Here is an 18,248-nt window from a genome sequence, read left to right on the forward strand (position 1 = left end):
TGCTTTTTGTCTTTCTTTGCACAAGTGTGTCCATTAGAAATGAGCGAAGTTACACTGATTCGATTCATCACAAACCTCGCGGCTCGGCGTTTGCTGACTTTAGCCTGCATAAATTAGTTCAGCTTTCAGGTGCTCCGGTGGGCTGGAAAAGGTAGATACAGTCCTAGTAGACTCTCTCCTAGGCTATATCCACTTTTTCTATCCCATTAGGCTAAAGCCTTTTTCTAGGCTAAAGACATCAACTGCTGAGCCGAGAAGTTCGTGACTAATGGAATTATTGTAACTTCACTCATCTCTAGTGTCCATGTAGTGTAGCATCTATTTCAGTTTTGCCTTTGTTTTAAAATCTACAGCTCCCAACATGCCTCATAGCCCGTCTCCTCTTTCAGTGCTTTGCCCAGCTTGTTTTGCATTGCTGCCCATCCCTGTTTATGGCCGGCTTTATTCCCTGATGTGGGGACTTGGGGTGAGAAGCTGACCGTGAAGAGGGGGGGGGGGGGGGATCATGATAGCACTGCGGCTGACAAGTTACAAATTCCCCTGCCATTGGGACCATGCGCCACAGGGGGGGGGGGGGGGGGTTGGGGGAGATGCTGGGAGAGATGCTGGGAGAGAAATCATAGCCAATTCCCCTGGTCCCCATGGTGGGGAAGGCTTTACATGTCAGCTGCAGCACTTATACAGGGTATTCAGTATACTGCGCCATGGGCGCAGGGCTGGCTGACAGCGGGAGGTGACATCCATCCTCCCGCTGTCATCTTGTACTATGCAAAAAAGGAAGGGAGAGAACAGAACTCCCAACCAATCACGGAACAACAATTCAATGAATATTCATTACAGGGGTGTGGAAAGGGGCAAAACCATTTCAAGGAGGAAAAAAAAAACAGCAACACCTGCATCACAGATGTCTTGTCCACAACAGTGAACAAACATGGCCGCGAACGTGGACGACAATCAAAAGCAACCAGGAAAAACTACTGAACTTAAGTCACAGAAAAGAGTTCAGTAAAAAAACAGACATGCTGTGGACAGATGTATAACATGTGATTTACAAAAGTGCTCAACTCGCTACAAACACGCTAGATAACCATGAAGCTGTGGTACCGGAGTACCCCTTTAATGGTATATTCACACATACAGTATTCTGCACAGATTTGATACACAGGATTTTCTGCTACAGATTTCAATGTAAACTAAATGACTGAATACAGCATCAAATCTGGGCAGAATACTGTATGTGTGAATAGACCCTAATGAGGTATTTCCATTCTGCAGCTGCAGGCTTAGTTATGGCATGGCTGGGAGTGTAGTTAGTGGTGTGGCTTGTCCCTCTGCTAAAGTTGGGAGGTGTATGTACAGGAGTATCTTAAGTCCTGTTCGGCTAAGCAGCAAGCACAGGAGCTGCGAGAGTGGGTCCTGGCTGCAATAACCGGCTAACCTGCCATCTTTTTTTTCTCTGTCCCTGCCTATTGCCCATCTATCCCTAACTAGCCCCCACCTGTTATTTTATTTTAAACACTATCCTAGCAATGCCTTTTTGTCTGCCTGGTAGTGTGCTCACTTACTGGGCAGACTTCCCCAGCAGGCGCGACGTCACTGATGCCTGCTTTTTTTTTTTGGGGGGGGGGTGACTTCCGCCCTTAGTTCACCTATACAGGGTGCCTACAGCTGTTTCACCACCAACTCCCAGCTTGCCCTGACATTCGATTGGGTGTCAGGGCATGCTGGGAGTTGTAGTGGTGAAACTGGAGGCACCATGTGGTGAAAATAATAACTTTGTTATGGCCGCGGCGCTACCCCCGCAACATACCAAAGTGAGTCCTTCCTGAGGCAGCAGCGGGAGGCGGGGCCTGCATGTGAGGCAAGGGAGCCAATGGGCTCTCAGCGCTCGCTCCCGCCTATCTGACAGGCAGGGAGCAAGCGCAGGCTGAATGAATTTGGACAGATTGCCCGGCTGGCATCGGTCCAAATTCAGGCATGATGTCACACCAGGCTGCAGCCGGCCACTAGGAGGACCCCTAGCGGCTGTATTTCAAAATAAAGTGTTTTACCCCCTTAAGGACTGAGCAATTTCACGTTTTTTGCATTTTCGTTTTTTCCTCCTTGTCTTTAAAAAATCATAACCCTTTCAATTTGCACCTAAAAATCTGTATTATGGCTTATATTTTGCGCCACCAATTCACCAGTGACAGTCATTTTACCGGAAAATCCATGGTGAAACGGGAAAAAAATTCATTGTGCGACAAACTTGGAAAAAAAATGCCATTTTGTAAATTTTGGGGGCTTCCGTTTCTACGGAGTACATTTTTCGGTAAAAATGACACCTTATCTTTATTCTGTAGGTCCATACAGTTAAAATGATACCCTACTTATATAGGTTTGATTTTGTATTACTTCAGAGAAAAAAAATCATAAATACATGCAGAAAAATTTATACGTTTAAAATTGTCATTTTCTGAGCCCAATAACTTTATTTTTCTGTGTTCAGGGCGCTATGAGGGCTCATTTTTTGCGCCGTGATCTGAAGTTTTTAGTGGTACCATTTTTGTTCTGATCAGACTTTTTGATCACTTTTTATTCACTTGTGGTAATTCACGCTGTGTAATCGGTGGTTGATTGCTCCATGCCTGAGTTACAGGCTGGAGCAATCAATCAGAGCCGGACGCCGACGTAAGAAGGTAGGGACCTTCTTCTCTCCGGGTAGCTGATCGGGGCATCGCGATTTTATCGCGATGACCCCGATCAGCCGGACTGAGCAGCCGGGAAGCATTTACTTTCACTTTCAATGCGGCGGTCAGCTTTGAGCGCCGCATTGGAAGGGTTAATAGTGCGTGGCCGAACGGTCGCGGCCACGCGCTATTAGCCGCGGGTCCTGGCTGTGAATAGGCGCCGGGATCATCCCGTCGGGACCCCGCGTTATAGACAGGGACCGGATTTAGGACGTACTCATACGTCCTAAGTCCTTAAGGGGTTAATTTAAAAAAAATGAAAAAGTATACTAGAAATATGTTGTAGTACATCAGTGCTACAACATATTAAAAAAAAGTTCATGACAGAGCCCATTGAAGAAGTGTTAAACTTTTTTTAAACAAACATATTTGGTATCTCCACATGCAAAAAGGATAAAAAGTAATCAAAAAGTCATAAATATGCAAAAACAGATACAACAACTGGTACAGAAACTACAGCTCATCAAAAATAGAAAAAAGTTTTAGGGGTCAAAAGAGGGCAATTTTAAGCATACCACTCTTACAAAAATTATAATTTTTATAACTAGTAAAATAAAACCTATTTAAGTTGGGTATCATTGTAAGTATATGGACCTATAGAATAAAAATTACTTGATAATTGTACTGTTAAGTGCACTGCATAGAAACTTATCCCCTTAAAAGTTGCATAATGACAAATTGTTCTCAATTTGGCCCCCCCAACAATTTTCTTTGGGCCTCACCGTACATTTTGTGGTAAAATGGATGTTAAAGTACAATTAGTCTTACAAACAACAAGGCCTATAGAGGGGAAAAAAAGTTTTATTCATATTAAAAGGGGTTAACAGTAGTACAATAAATATGTAAAGTGTGTTAACATAGGCATCATTTTAATCATATTGACCCACAAAATTAAGAAAAAGCGTACAAATGTAATAGTTTTCTTTTCAATTTCCCACCAGACAACTTTTTTTGGTAGCGCTGTATGTTATAGAAAGTTGTCATTACAAAGTACAAATTTGTAAAGCAAAAAAAAAATTAGTTATAATTTGTGTCAAAAAACGCATAAATGGGTAGGCAAACATGGGCTGTGTCCTTAACCCCTTCAAGACTCAGGGTTTTTCCATCTTTGCACCTTCGTTTTTTCCTCATCACTAGAGATGAGCGAACTTCCAGTAAATTCGATTCGTCACGAACTTCTCGGCTCGGCGGTTGCTGACTTTTCCTGCATAAATTAGTTCAGCTTTCCGGTGCTCCGGTGGGCTGGAAAAGGTGGATACAGTCCTAGGAGACTTTCTTAGGACTGTATCCACCTTTTCCAGCCCACCGGAGCACCGGAAAGCTGAACTAATTTATGCAGGAAAAGTCGGCAACCGCCGAGCTGAGAAGTTCGTGACGAATCGAATTTACTGTAAGTTCGCTCATCTCTACTCATCACCTTCTAAAAATCCTAACGCTTCAATTTTGCGCCTACAGACCCACGTGAGTCTTATTTTTTTGCGCCACCAATTGTACTTTGTAATGACATCAATAATTTTCGGTAAAAATTACACTATATCTTTATTCTGTAGGTCCATACGATTACAAGAATGCAAAACCGTCATTTTCTGACCCCTATAACTTTCTCTGTACTATTTTTGTTTTGGTGGGATTTTATGATCTTTGAGTATGCAAAGTGACCAAAAATACACAATTTAGACTTTGGAATTTTTGTTATGTGTTTGCCATTGAATGTGCGGTTTAATTGACATTTACGCACACAGCGATACCACGTTTTAACACTTTTTTTTGCCATAGCATTGATCAGGGTTATCTGTGCTCTGCTGCTCTAGCCTGGATCTCAGGCATGGAGCAATAGAACGCTGATCAGACAGTGAGGAGCAAGGTAAGGAACCTCCCGCTGTCCTCTCAGCTGTTTGGGATGCCGTGATTTCACTGCAGTGGTCCTGAATAGCCCACTGAGCTAACCCGCAACCGGTTTCTTCCATTTTAGATGCCGCAATCAACTGATCGTGGCGTCTAAAGGGTTAATACCAGACATCAGCCCGATCAGCGATGTCCGATATTAGCCGGGGGTCCTGGTTGCTGGTAGCAACCAGGACCTGCTGGGTATTAAGCGCGCTCAGCTCCTGAGCGTGCTTCACATAACAGGAGCCAGCCGTGGACATAAATATATGTCCTGCAGGTGTTAAGACAGATATTCCTAGTTGATAATTGTTATGTGTGGGGGAGGAGTTCAAACAGTATAAACGCTCTAAAGTTGTCATTTTACAACTAGTAAATGTAATTCCAAAACAGAACAAAATCCAGCCAAGGCCTTTCCCCTTTTCTCACAAATATTACCAGTCAAACTAGATTTTATGAAGGCTGGGTGAACCAAAGGACTTGAACTACTAGAAGCCAACTTCATTTTATAACATTTTATATACACACACATTAGAAGATGGATTGCATGCTAAATACAGAAATATAAAATAAAGTACTAAAAATAGTATCGCTCACATAAAACATCAAATTCACATTATGAAAAATATAATCTTGTAATAATTCTACATTATAACCGTCTTTACTGCTGTTTACCAGCCTCAGCACCTTCCTTAGACACACAGAATGATGCTATTGAGCAAATGGAAGTTCATTGATATTTATTTAATGGTCTCTACTACAATTTTAGAGTCTGAACACTCTCTGCACTGTAAGATTGTGTGCACCCTTACCGATGTTTAATAAGAAATTTGCTGTCTCCTAGTTTCACCCAAGTTCACCATGTACGATGGCATAAATACAAAACATCAGGTGGTAACTCTGCTTAGTTGTCCCTAAGGCTTTGTGTTTTATTATGGACATTTCATCTCCATTAAACTTAATTATTTGGCTGTACTTTTGCCTTCTTGACTCTTTACCAAGTACACAGTGTTTTCATTAGCTTACCTTTAGTTATTTTAGATTCCTGAAGGCAAGGCACATTGTTACTGTTACCCTGGCATGTAGCACAGATACAATAACAGGAGGACAGAGGAGCTCTGTGATCTGTCAGAACTATGGAAAGAAATAGGTCTAATGTTGCCACAAACAAAGGAATGCAGTAAAAACTTCCGAGGGTTAATCAGAAACTAAGAAAATACCTTCGACACCCACGCTTTAAATATTTGTAAGAATTTCCATCATATCTAGTTTATGCTACCATAAAGGATTAGGTTTTCCTCCTTCCTTGTCATTTACAAGCTTCAAATGAAAAGCTATGAAACATGAGCTCATGAAGATCCTTCTACATCAATTCCAGAACAAAGACCAACCTTAAGCACTCGTGACCCCCAAACCCAGCTTTAATCCTACAGGTCAAAATCTGAAAATAATGGATACATAAGGCCATACTTCTGAAATGGCTGGCACAGAAAGCTTGTTCAGCTAATATCTATTCCTTCAGACTGTTCTCAATAGAAAGAATAAACCTCTTCCGAACACTACTAGCGGCTGCTTATCTGCAGTGAGAACAAAGGATCAGGCATGTTAAAATACAGCATGCCCAATCCTTCCCCACCCCCGCAGGCTTAAACTTCAGTGCATTCATTTCTGTCTATGTAGCAGCTTTTTAGACTTAAGATGTCAATGATGAAACCGTGATCACCACAGTGTTTAAACATAACTAAAAAAAAAATTATGACAGTATAAAGTGGCCTACTGGTCAGTGCCACCACTAGAACGTTGTCATTTAACTCTTATTTCTAAGGAGCTTGGTATAATTATAGTAATCCACACAGAATGCTAGACCTAATAAACATGTTGCTACACGATGGATTTGTCCCCTGACCGCTCCAGGGATGCAAGTTGCCTTCATTCCTTTTAACAAGAATGGGAACACATCCCATCCCAAGAATGCTCTCCTTTCTGTTCTTCTAAACACAACACTGGAACATACCCCATAAGATCCCACAATGTTATTGACAACTGGGCTTTACAAAGGTTACATGTTCCTTTACAATACTTCCATACATCACAATGCTAAGGATTTCCATGACTATAGACTTCACACACTGAACATTCACTTGTAAATCAGGAGGTAATATTTGTACATTTTCCTGTGCTGGAAGGGCCTGCATTCTCACACAGAAAAGGTGAACACCACCAAAGTCTTCCAGTCAGAACTTGTTCCTACAGTGTCTATTGTGCGTCCTCAGCAGTTACTTGTCTTTGTGTTGCTGGACGTGCTCGTGTATGTATTGCTCTTTCTTGAATATTTCATGGAGCTAAAAGATATCTGCATCCTCTCCACAGTCCGCACACTCCTGCAGAGGAACGTGTTCTTGACATTTTCTCTAAAGTCTTTGGATACAAAATAATAGACAAAGGGATCGATGCAACTGTTCAAGGCCGAGAGGCATAGGGCCGTAATGTAGGATGCATAGAAGTTACCAACATTGCTTTGCTTTATAGTGGCATAGTTCACCAGAAGCAAAATATTACTGGGCAAAAAACACACCAGGCACATAACCAGCACGGTAACTATAAGCATGATGGCCCGCTTCCTTTTTTTCCCAATGGCTTCATCGGTGATAGAGTTATTCAGGGTCTTAATGATAAAGGCATAAGCCACCGACATGAGAATAACTGGAAAGAAAAAGAGCCCAATGGCCAGCGAAAGGAAATATCTGAACATATCATAAGCCAGAACGTCGTATGGCAAGACATCATGGCAGGTTCTGATGTTGAGGTTGGTGACATAGATAGTCTGATCGAACAGATATAGTGGAATGGTGCTTAACATGATGATGATCCATATTGCTCCTGATACAATTAATGCAATTTTCGTCTTTTTCCTGGAATGGGAGATGGGATTCACAATGACCCAATATCTTTGAACGCTTAAACATGTGATGAAAAGTATTGAGCAGTACATGTTTCCATAGAAAAAGGCCACCAGGACTTTGCACATGGCTTCTCCATAAATCCAGTTGTTGCCATTCAGGTGATAAGCAATCTTCAGCGGAATCCAAATAATGAACATTAAATCAGCCAGCGCCAAGTTGGCCATATAGATCACCGCTGGGTGGATCTTCTTTGTTCGAAAAAAAAATACCCATAATGCAATGGCATTGCTTGGTAATCCAACAATGAACACGATGATATAAACTAAAGGGAGGAAGATCCTCGTCAAACCGCCAGTCAAGACTTTCTCTGCAAATTCGTTCACCCTGTAGCCATACTGACCAGTGCTATTGTCAACCAAGTTGTCTTGTACACCAACAAAGTTTCTTCCCTTTTTCGGACTTGTAGCATTGTTACCTAGAATAAAATAAAAAAAATTTAAAGACATACAAAATTTGTTTTTCTTTTTAACTCAAGGCTTCAAAAATATATATGCACAAAAAGAATGAACTCCCATGTTATTGTTAACAGTGATGTTGTACTGGTAGGTAGGTTGTGTTTTATATCATTAGCATTGTTTGACCTCACGCTTTACTACACTACATTTCCTTACCAGTATTGCAAGACCAGGCAACCTTTTATATAGATAAGGGCCATCTAAGTAGGGTGACAGCTTTATTTACATACAAGTGCACTTCCCTCTGTGCAGGTCTCAAATACCACATCAAGACTGCATAAGAAAAAAAATAAAAATAAAAAAAAAGTCATCTGCATATTTTGCTACCCATTGACTTCAATGTGTAGGAAAATATGCAGTAGCAAATACACAGCAAAATACGGCACGTGTGACCCTGTCCTTAAACTGTAAATTTTCTTGTGTACTTATGTGTCACCTGGCAGAGTTATATCCTGCTCTTTCATCTCTGATTCCCGGCTTATCAGACCTATGATACCAATTGATTGAATTCCAACACTGAAAAAGATTAATCAGCAAAGTAATAAGTCCCCTGCTGAAGGCCAATTGCAGCCGGTTTTATTATGGGAAACTGTTCTGTAGACATTCTCTTACAGAAATAGGTGGAAATATGTACCAAGATAATCCATTTCAAAACACCATCGGTTTCATGTTACAATATAGAAATGAAACTGAGTCATGTTAAATAAATAAATAAATAAATAAATAAATAAAGAATGCATACTAACCTCTCCCTGACTTCTAGTCCCCCATACTCATCTCTGTTTTCTGTGACGCATAAACCTTGCAGGAAATTCCCGCTCACTGGTCAGATCCTGTGGGGTTGATGCGTTCGGGAAACCAGTGGTGAGTATCACTGGCTTGGGAGTAGAGATGAGCGAACTTACAGTAAATTTGATTCGTCACAAACTTCTCGGCTCGGCAGTTGCTGACTTTAGCCTGCATAAATTAGTTCAGCTTTCAGGTGCTTCGGTGGGCTGTAAAAGGTAGATACAGTCCTAGGAGACTCTTTCCTAGGACTGTATCCACCTTTTCCAGCCCACCAGAGCACCTGAAAGCTGAACTCATTTATGCAGGATAAAGTAAACAACTACCGAGCCGAGAAGTTCGTGACGAATAGAATTTACTGTAAATTCGCTCATCTCTAGTGGATACAGTCCTAGGAGACTCTTTCCTAGGACTGTTTCCACCTTTTCCAGCCCACCAGGGCACCTGAAAGCTGAACTAATTTATGCAGGATAAAGTCAGCAACTACCGAGCCGAGAAGTTCGTGACGAATCGAATTTACTGTAAGTTCGCTAATCTCTACTTGGGTGCAGTCAGAATGGCAGCAGATCATAGCAGGAAAGTATGTAGTCTTATTTTTTACTTGCTGGAATATCCCTTAAATCTGTGCGGCTATGCTGTGAAACATTTATTAGCAGTTCTAGGTTCAGCCCTGTTCTTACTATTCTAAATTAGAAGCTATACAGAAGATTTTTACAGCTGAAACACTTACACTTTCTGGTCTGAACTATGCAACTAAAATATTGTAGTTTATGACAACATGAGACATTTTAGCAGTATAGTTCACCAGATTTGGAAAGGTAATTCCCAAAGCAATGCCAAGACTAAAATCTTACACGACATGATCTGAAAACTGTAGATTAACTAGTAAGTCCCTGTACACACACCACACATTTTTACATCAGACAACAGATTGGAAGTAGAGATGAGCGAACTTCCAGTAAATTCGATTAGTCACGAACTTCTCGGCTCGGAAGTTGATGACTTTTCCTGCATAAATTAGTTCAGCTTTCAGGTGCTCCCGTGGGCTGGAAAATGTGGATACAGTCCTAGGAGACTCTCCTAGGACTGTATTCACCTTTTCCAGCCCACGGGAGCACCTGAAGGCTGAACTAATTTATGCAGGAAAAGTCAGCAACCGCCGAGCTGAGAAGTTCGTGACGAATCAAATTTACTGTAAGTTCACTCATCTCTAATTGGAAGTTTAAAAAATAAAAATCAGGGCCAAGGATCTGAAGATCACTACCCTACCACTTATCTGATAATCTATACATAGTGCATGAAGATGTGCTAACTATCAGGTCTGATGGTAACTAACATGTACATACACAACTAAAGATAAGACCTTCTAGGCCAGTGGTCTCCAACCAGCAGACCTCCAGATGTTGCAAAACTATAACTCCCAGCATGCCCGGACAGCCAACGGCTGTCCGGGCATGCTGGGAGTTGTAGTTTTGCACCATTTGGAGGTCCGCAGGTTGGAGACCACTGTTCTAGGACTTCACAAGCCATCATTTACAGCAGCCTGGGGAAAAGGGATAATGTCTAGTAGGGATCAACCGATATCGATTTTTTAGGGCCGATACTGATAATTGTGACCTTTTAGGCAGATAGCCGATAATTAATACCGATATTCCGGTATAAGCTATCGGCTATTTTCTCCCACCCGGCGCCGCAGAAGCCACTGCAGATCAATGATTTAAAGCGGGCGCTTTAAACCGCCGCTGCCGCCGCCCGCTTCTCTCCCCCTGCCTGTCATGGGGTCCTCCCTAGTCCAACCACCACCACCGCTGCCCCATTGCCTACCCCATGCCCGGTTTTATAATTACCTGTTCCCGGAGGAACAGGGTCCGCGCTACTTCTGGCTCCGGCGGCGTCCTCAGCTGTCACTGTGCGCACTGACGGTGATGTCGCGTTGAGGACGTCACTTGTCATTGCGCTGTGCAGCACGTCGCAGGAGCCAGAAGTAGCGCGGACCCCGGGAAGAGGTAATTATAAAACCAGGGATGGGGGAGGCAATGGGGCAGCGGCGGTGGTCTCTGGCCGGGAAGGGGAGGCAGAGCATTATCGGCATGGTAATTGGCGATACCGATAATGTCCAAAATCGTGAATATCGGCCAAACCAATAATCGGTTGATCCCTAATGTCTAGTCCTGCTTTTACTTACACCACACTTGAAATAAATATTGAAACTTTGAGCCACACTGAAGCTTTAGGGTACATTCCCACACGGCGTATTTGCTGCGTATTTGCTGCTGCGTATTTTATTTTCTCTGTTGAAGTCAATGGGTAGGAAAATACGCAGCACCAAATACGCAGCAAATACGCAACAAAATACGCCGTGTGGGAACGCACCCTTAGGGTGCGTTCACACTACGGAATTTCTGCGGTGTGAACTTAACATTAGTGTGAATGGGTCTCCGCAAGGACAATTCCGCCGCTGAAATTGTTCCGCGCAAAGAAAGAACATGTTCATTCTTTGCGCGGATTCCGCGAGCACTGCATAGCAGTCAATGGTGACGGCTCAGTGCCCCGCGGCCCTGGCGCCGAAGCACCCTCGGCGGTGGCCGCCAGGCGGAATCTCCGCTCGCGGAATTCAGCAAGCGGAGATACCGCAGTGTGAACGCACCCTTACACATACAGGCTACATTCACATATGTATAATAAAGACATGTTTGCGTCCACACAAGTCCAGACTGGAAAGTTTCATTGTGACCTATGATGCAATTAGTCTTATGGTCAGGTCAGAACTTGTTTCGTAATACTGGGGCCAACAAATGTCTGTATTGTACATGTTAATGTGGCTTAAGGGTGGGAAATAATAATGCTGATCAGAGTAACAGAGCACTGTGTAGCAAATCCCCATCGAAGACAATAGGAAGGCTGCTGCACTGGAATTTCCAAGCAGACTTTCACCACTCAAAAATTCCGTAGTGTGAACGCACCCTACAATCAGCACCTCACACGCCGGTCTTAAGTGATCCCCTGCCAGTCCACTGAATTTATAAGTGGTTCTCCACATAAATGCCAGCGCATCTGAGGCTGCCCGCACCCCCACTAAAGTATATGACAAATGGCATACTGGCATAGATTTCAGATACAATGTTCACATCATTACAGGTGACAATGGTAGTAAATTTGGTGCCATACTCCTTTTATGTGATGACTCCCACTTCATGCCAAGCTCTGCCCACTTGCTGTACGCAAAGAAAGTGTCAAAAAGTGGCAACATTTGTCCGCAAAGCGAGAGTATGCGCAACATTGAAAAATATGCCAGACATAATAGATCACCTCCATACTGTTTCACTAGATCTATATACATTATTGGTGTGGCAGAAACCTTATTGACCTTGAATTCTGTCTAACTCTTCTGAGTTATCTGGTATGTGGGCTCACATTGCTTGGCTACTAAACTAAATGTCACCATACCATACATCCTTTCATGTGCCCCATTATTACTACCTCTAGAAGCCAGAGTGAAGAGGCACTCTCCATACATGTAGTACTACAAATGGCCACAAGGATACTCTCCCTGGCAGTATTGATCATTGTAGGCTAGAGAAGACACCATTGTGTTTATTTCTATTGTTTGGTTCCATTGTAGGAGCAGAACAAAAAGTTAAAGGGGTATTCCAGGAAAAAAAAAAAAATGATATCAACTGGCTCCAGAAAGTTAAACAGATTCGTAAATTACTTCTATGAAAGTTATTCTTTTTCTGTCTGGCAACAGTGCTCTCTGCTGACATCTCTGCTTGTCTTGGGAACTGCAGAGAGTGGAAGTGGTTTGCTATGGGGATTTGCATCTACTCTGGACAGTTCCCGAGACAGGTGTCATCAGAGAGCACTCAGACAGAAAAGAACAACTCAACTTCAGCAGCTCATAAGTACTGAAAGGATGAAGATTTTTTTTATAGAAGTAATTTACGAATCTGTTTAACTTTCTGGAGCCAGTTGATTTATAAAGTTCTTTCCTGGATAACCCCATTAAAAAACAGACCCTATTCTCTAATAGTCAGTAAGGTTTCCATCATAACATCACGCAATCTACCAGACAAAATAGTGCTGCATGCTGTGCTCTTCTGTCTGGGATTTTTGATGGAATTTTGAGGCACCTAACAAAACATCTAATGTAGATGTCAACAAAGCCATCCTCATCCAACTTTCTAGAGGTCTAGAACAACACTGAGGTCAAAGGGTTGTCCCAACACTTATCACTTCCCCCGATCTCAAGAACACAGTTCTAGGTCTCCCATCAGAATGGCGGCGCGGGCATAGGGTATAAGCGTCATTTGACCACCATGTCCTAATGCCAGCAACCTATTCTTTAACGCTATTGGAAGTAAAGACCATAGTTACACATCCAAAAGGTATTTCTCAGCACATGACCAGGTAGGAGATGAGTCGTCTATTATGTTCTTACTGACTGAATGCTTTAATCCATAATAACCACCCTCACTGACTAAGCTACATCTCCCCATTATATGCGAGGACAATGGTCTGCCTTTCAGATGCACTGAAGCTGGAGGACTTCCATACCCCCCGATGCATCATCCACCCTTTTTGTGACTACATGCAGAACTTTTAGCTGGAATAGCTATTACCTGTACACTATACTTAACTAAAGCAATAAAATGGATATAAAACGGATCCCTCAGGATGATTCTCTCCGTAATGGGATTTGTTCGGCAATTATCATTAACAACGTCCTGGGGAAATGAAGCAATGCCAGACTAGATACACCACAGAGAGAAGTGTGCTGGCAACACATGAGAAGCCTCCTATCAGGACGCCGGCAGTCCCAGAAGAACGCGTATTCACGTCGTTAGCACCAGGTCGTACAGAGGCAAAGGACTGAACTGTTAGTATGGGAAGAATAGGGCATGGATGGACTAACCACCATCATACAACTCCATAAATAACATCCACTAGAGGAGATCATCTCTAGTTCAGCGTTTCCCAAACAGAGTGCCTCCAGCTGTTGTAAAACTACAACTCCCAGCATGCCCGGACAGCCAAAGGCTGTCCGGGCATGCTGGGAGTTGTAGTTTTGCAACTACTGGAGGCAGACTGGTTGGAAAACACTGGTCAAGTTGTACTGTTTTAGGGGATATCCAGATTTTATAAATCCCACTAATCCAAATGCATCACGTTAGGAGTCTGGCAGCAGCTTACCCCTACTCTCTACATTCAGAGCATATCAATGCTCAGCCAAGCCAAATTAGGGTGCACGCACACCACATTTTTACTATATAGTTCCCATATACGGTTTCAAAGTTAAAAACCATACAGAACAGTATAGAAAACCGTATGCATTGACTTAACATTGTAAACCGTATGTCAAACACCTCATCTGGTTTAGTCCGTTTTGAGTCATACGGTTTTGTCCGTTTTTTTACCCATACCCAAAACCGTAGACTACGTTTTATATTTTATTTAACATGGGAGTCAATGGGAACCATACAGAACTGTACGTGCGTATGGTTCCATCCGGCTTTTGACTTTGCACAGTTTTTTTTTTTCTTGGAATTTTAGTCAAACAAGGGAAACTTTATTCAAAATGGAGTGAAAAGTTAATAACTTAATTTTTTTCTTAAAAAACAGATGCAACCGGACATTCATTGTCAAACCGTATATGGGTTGAAATTTGTACACATGTTTTGATACAGTTTAGTCCGGTTTTGAGGAATCTGTTTTTCGTCAAAAACCTGATAAGGGAACTGAATTGCAAAATCGTAGTGTGCATGTACCCTTAACGGTGGAAGATCTCAGGGGGTTTCTGCGATCAGAACCCCCCTTGTTACAAATGGAACCAAGTCACACATACACACCAACACTCCATTCATTCTCTATAGGAGCTGCATTGTACTCTGTCCGCTCCTAAAAACAATGGGGGAGGAGATATCAATGGATTTATACTAGTTTTGTTGTGCATGTTGGGGGGCAGATTTTGGTGTAATTCAGCGGTTGTGCCCCTTTCAATGCACTTTTTGTAGTGTAGACGTTTTCAAGAACTTGTAGTAGAATGCGTCAGTTACTTTTTTTTAGCAGTGGTCATGAAATCATATGCACCTCTTTGCATTTAGGCGCAAATCTAGACAATCATTGGGCTTGCTTAAAGGGGTACTCCGGTGCTTAGACATCTTATCCCTTATCCAAAGCATAGGGGATAAGATGCCTAATCACGGGAGTCCCGCTGCTGGGGACCCCCGTGATCTTGCACGCGGCACCTCGTTTGTAATCAATCCCCGGAGCGTGTTCCCCGGATAGCTGTCACGCCCCCTCCCGTAGGCTTGCATTGAGGGGCGGAGCGTGACATCACACGGGGGCGCAGGCATGATGTCACACGCCGCCGCCCTGTGATCGCCCGTAATCAGACCCGGAGCGAACACGCTCCGGGGACTGATTACAAATGGGGTGCCGCATGCAAGATCACGGGGGTCCCCAGCAGCGGGACTCCCGCGGTCAGGCATCTTATCCCCTATCCATTGGATAGGGGATAAGATGTCTAAGCACTGGAGTACCCCTTTAAAAAGTGCTTTTAACACCATACCTGCATGACACCTGTGCATCTAATATATCATACTGCATGCACCTGCCATTATACCAAAAAAATAAATAAAAAAAGGGAGAAAAAGGTGGTAAAAGTAAGTGAAAGTAACTTCAGCCACAACAACATTAAAGTGGTACTCCGCTCCCCAGCGTCCAGAAGTTTATTGTTCCGAACATTGTGTACGGGCTTCCGTGTTCAGGGCCGCCCCTCGTGACTTCGCACCCGCCCCCTCAACGAAAGTCTATGGGAAGGGGGCACGACGTCACGAGGGGCGGCCCTGAACACGGAAGCCCGCACAGTGTGTTCGGAACAATAAACTTCTGGACGCTGGGGAGCGGAGCTCCGGAAGCAGGGCAGCGGAATACCCCTTTAAAGGAGTAGTCCTGTCCTGAAAAATGTATCTCCTATCCTAAGGATAGAGGATAAGTTTCAGATTGGCCCGTACAGGAGATCGTGGGGGGCCCCAGCGGTCGCACCCACTGCGATCTGAAACTTATGATAGGGGATAAGTTTTTCAGGACTGGACTACTCCTTTAATAAATGGCCATGACACAGGTCACACGGCCATACGCCCCCAAGTGAACCGGTCTTGATGCGACCACCTAAGATAGACCTCTGTGGGGGGGGGGGGGGGGGGTATTTATCAAGCGTGGTGCAAGGTGAATGATTTTTCTACACCTTTAATTTGTGCAATGGTAATGTGCATGTGGCCCAAATGTATTAAATGGTTGTACACCACATGATAAATATGGTGCTAGTACACATTTTCTTCAAATAACACTTTCCAACCCCCTTTTTCCCCCAGTTTTTTCCAAATGCCGACCACAGACAGTTTTGTAAGGCAGCTCTGGGCTGATGTAGATTCTCTACAAATTGTGCGACACGTTGCACATTATAGAGTCAGGACCATTGTTTAAAGTCAAGCAGACTATGGCATTGCTGCACAAGATTACAAAAAGTCCCAACGAAAAGTGACTAAATGGCCACGGCAAGAAAACAGCACAAAACAGGGTAAAACGAATGATAGGTTTGAGCCCCTCGTCCTGGCCCTTTGTGGGTACCAATATGATCACTAACCAAAAGGGGAGCGCCGCTGCCTCATTTTTACAAATGTGAATAGCACTTCTGCTAGAGATATTTGTCAAACACCACCGGGGTCTGGGGGTCTCATTCTGTAGAACAGATCCCCTATTGTACTGGTAGTGGCTATGTCAGCATTTGCCAACCAGGGTGCCTCCAGCTGTTGCCAAACTACAACTCCCTGCATGCCCAGACAGGCAACAGCTAAACTGGAACGCTGGGTGTTGAAGTTTTGCAACAGCTGGAGGCACCCTGATTAAGAAACACTGCACTAACTTATAATTCTTAAAAAAAAATGTTTTTAAAAAACCACACACTACAACTTCCAGTCAGGACATTGTGGTTTACAACAGCCACAGATAGGGGAACACTGCTCAGACCTACAGTTATGGGGGATTCATGGGACATATATGGACAGCCTGAGCCATAGGGGAAACATTATGCAACAAACAACTAAAAACTTTCTCCCCATAAACTTCCAATGACCGGACACGTTTTCCGCAATACCCGCCCGGGAGACAATACAAGGTGGAACACCCGTCATTGGGCACAGTGCACACTACAAGAAGACGCACTCACCTGCCGCCGCCAGCACACAGGTAGAGAGAAGCGCAGCGACCAGCAGGAGCCGCCAGCCCCTCATCCCGCAGTCACCCGGTACACGACCCGATCACACCCGAAGACAGCGAACACTGACCTGGGCGCGACAACTAGCGCGAACTACGCTCAACTCTACAATTACTCCCGAAGGTTTCGCTTTAGGGGCGGGGTCTGCGGTGACCACACCTACATCCTTTACCTGGTGCTGGTGACGTCACCCAGCAGGTATGTAAAGGTCGGTGAGGGCGCAGACGTGTTGCCTAATGTGTCACAATGAGGTCATTGAAGCCTGTGATGTAACAAAGTGGCCATATAAGGAATGTCTGATGACGTATTAGCGGCTAATAATAAAACATAAGCGTGGAGCATGGTCGGTTGTCTATTGCAGTGTTTCCCAACCAGAGTCCCTCCAGCTGTTGCAAAACTACAACTCCCAGCATGACCTGATAGCCATTATAGTGTACTACTACAGTATACTGTACATTATACCGTACTACTGTATACTGTACAGTACAGTGATCCCTCAAATGGCCTCAACATACAATAGTTTAAACATACAATGATCTTTTCTGGACCATTATAAGTTGAAACCAGACTCAACATACAATGACAATCTAGACAAAGACAATCCAGATCTGTGAAACTTGTCAATGGCCGAGAGATCTGACCAATCAGAATGGGCAATTTACTGGTAAAACACCTGTATTACTGAAGCGTATGCACTGACTGGTGTCTGGTAGCGCCCCCTACAGTACAGGGAGGTATTACATGTTCTGTACACTTTACCTGTACCAGGGTTACCTGCTCCTTTGGACACCAGGTGAGGGCGACTCCATTTTACTTTTTTAGGACATTGAGGGAGATTTATCAAAACCTGTGCAGAGGAAAACTTGCCCAGTTGCCCATAGCAACCAATCAGATCGCTTCTTTCATTTTTATGAAGGCCTGTGAAAAATGAAAGAAGCGATCTGATTGGTTGCTATGGGCAACTGGGCAAGTTTTCCTCTGCGCAGGTTTTGATAAATCTCCCTCACTGTGTGTACTGTACTGGACCCCGAAGAAGCTCCTGTCCTCTACATAGACAGTGTTTCCCAAGCAGGGTGCCCCCAGCTGTTGCAAAACTACAACTCCCAGCATGCCCGGACGCTGTCCGGGCATGCTGGGAGTTGTAGTTTTGCAACAG

General features: G+C 43.7%; 1 protein-coding gene across 1 annotated transcript; it reads right to left on the minus strand.

The window, feature by feature from the left end:
* Positions 1-5,113: 5,113 nt before the first annotated feature.
* F2RL1 (F2R like trypsin receptor 1) lies at positions 5,114-17,198 on the minus strand. The gene is made up of 2 exons (XM_056552438.1): positions 17,045-17,198; positions 5,114-7,991 (listed from the first exon to the last, which is right to left on the minus strand). Exons 1-2 carry the CDS (start codon positions 17,106-17,108, stop codon positions 6,883-6,885), a joined length of 1,173 nt encoding a protein of 390 aa, XP_056408413.1. The 5' UTR covers positions 17,109-17,198; the 3' UTR covers positions 5,114-6,882.
* Positions 17,199-18,248: the final 1,050 nt, after the last annotated feature.

The sequence above is a fragment of the Hyla sarda genome, chromosome 1 (genome assembly GCF_029499605.1).
Source record: "Hyla sarda isolate aHylSar1 chromosome 1, aHylSar1.hap1, whole genome shotgun sequence".
Lineage (NCBI taxonomy): Eukaryota > Metazoa > Chordata > Amphibia > Anura > Hylidae > Hyla > Hyla sarda.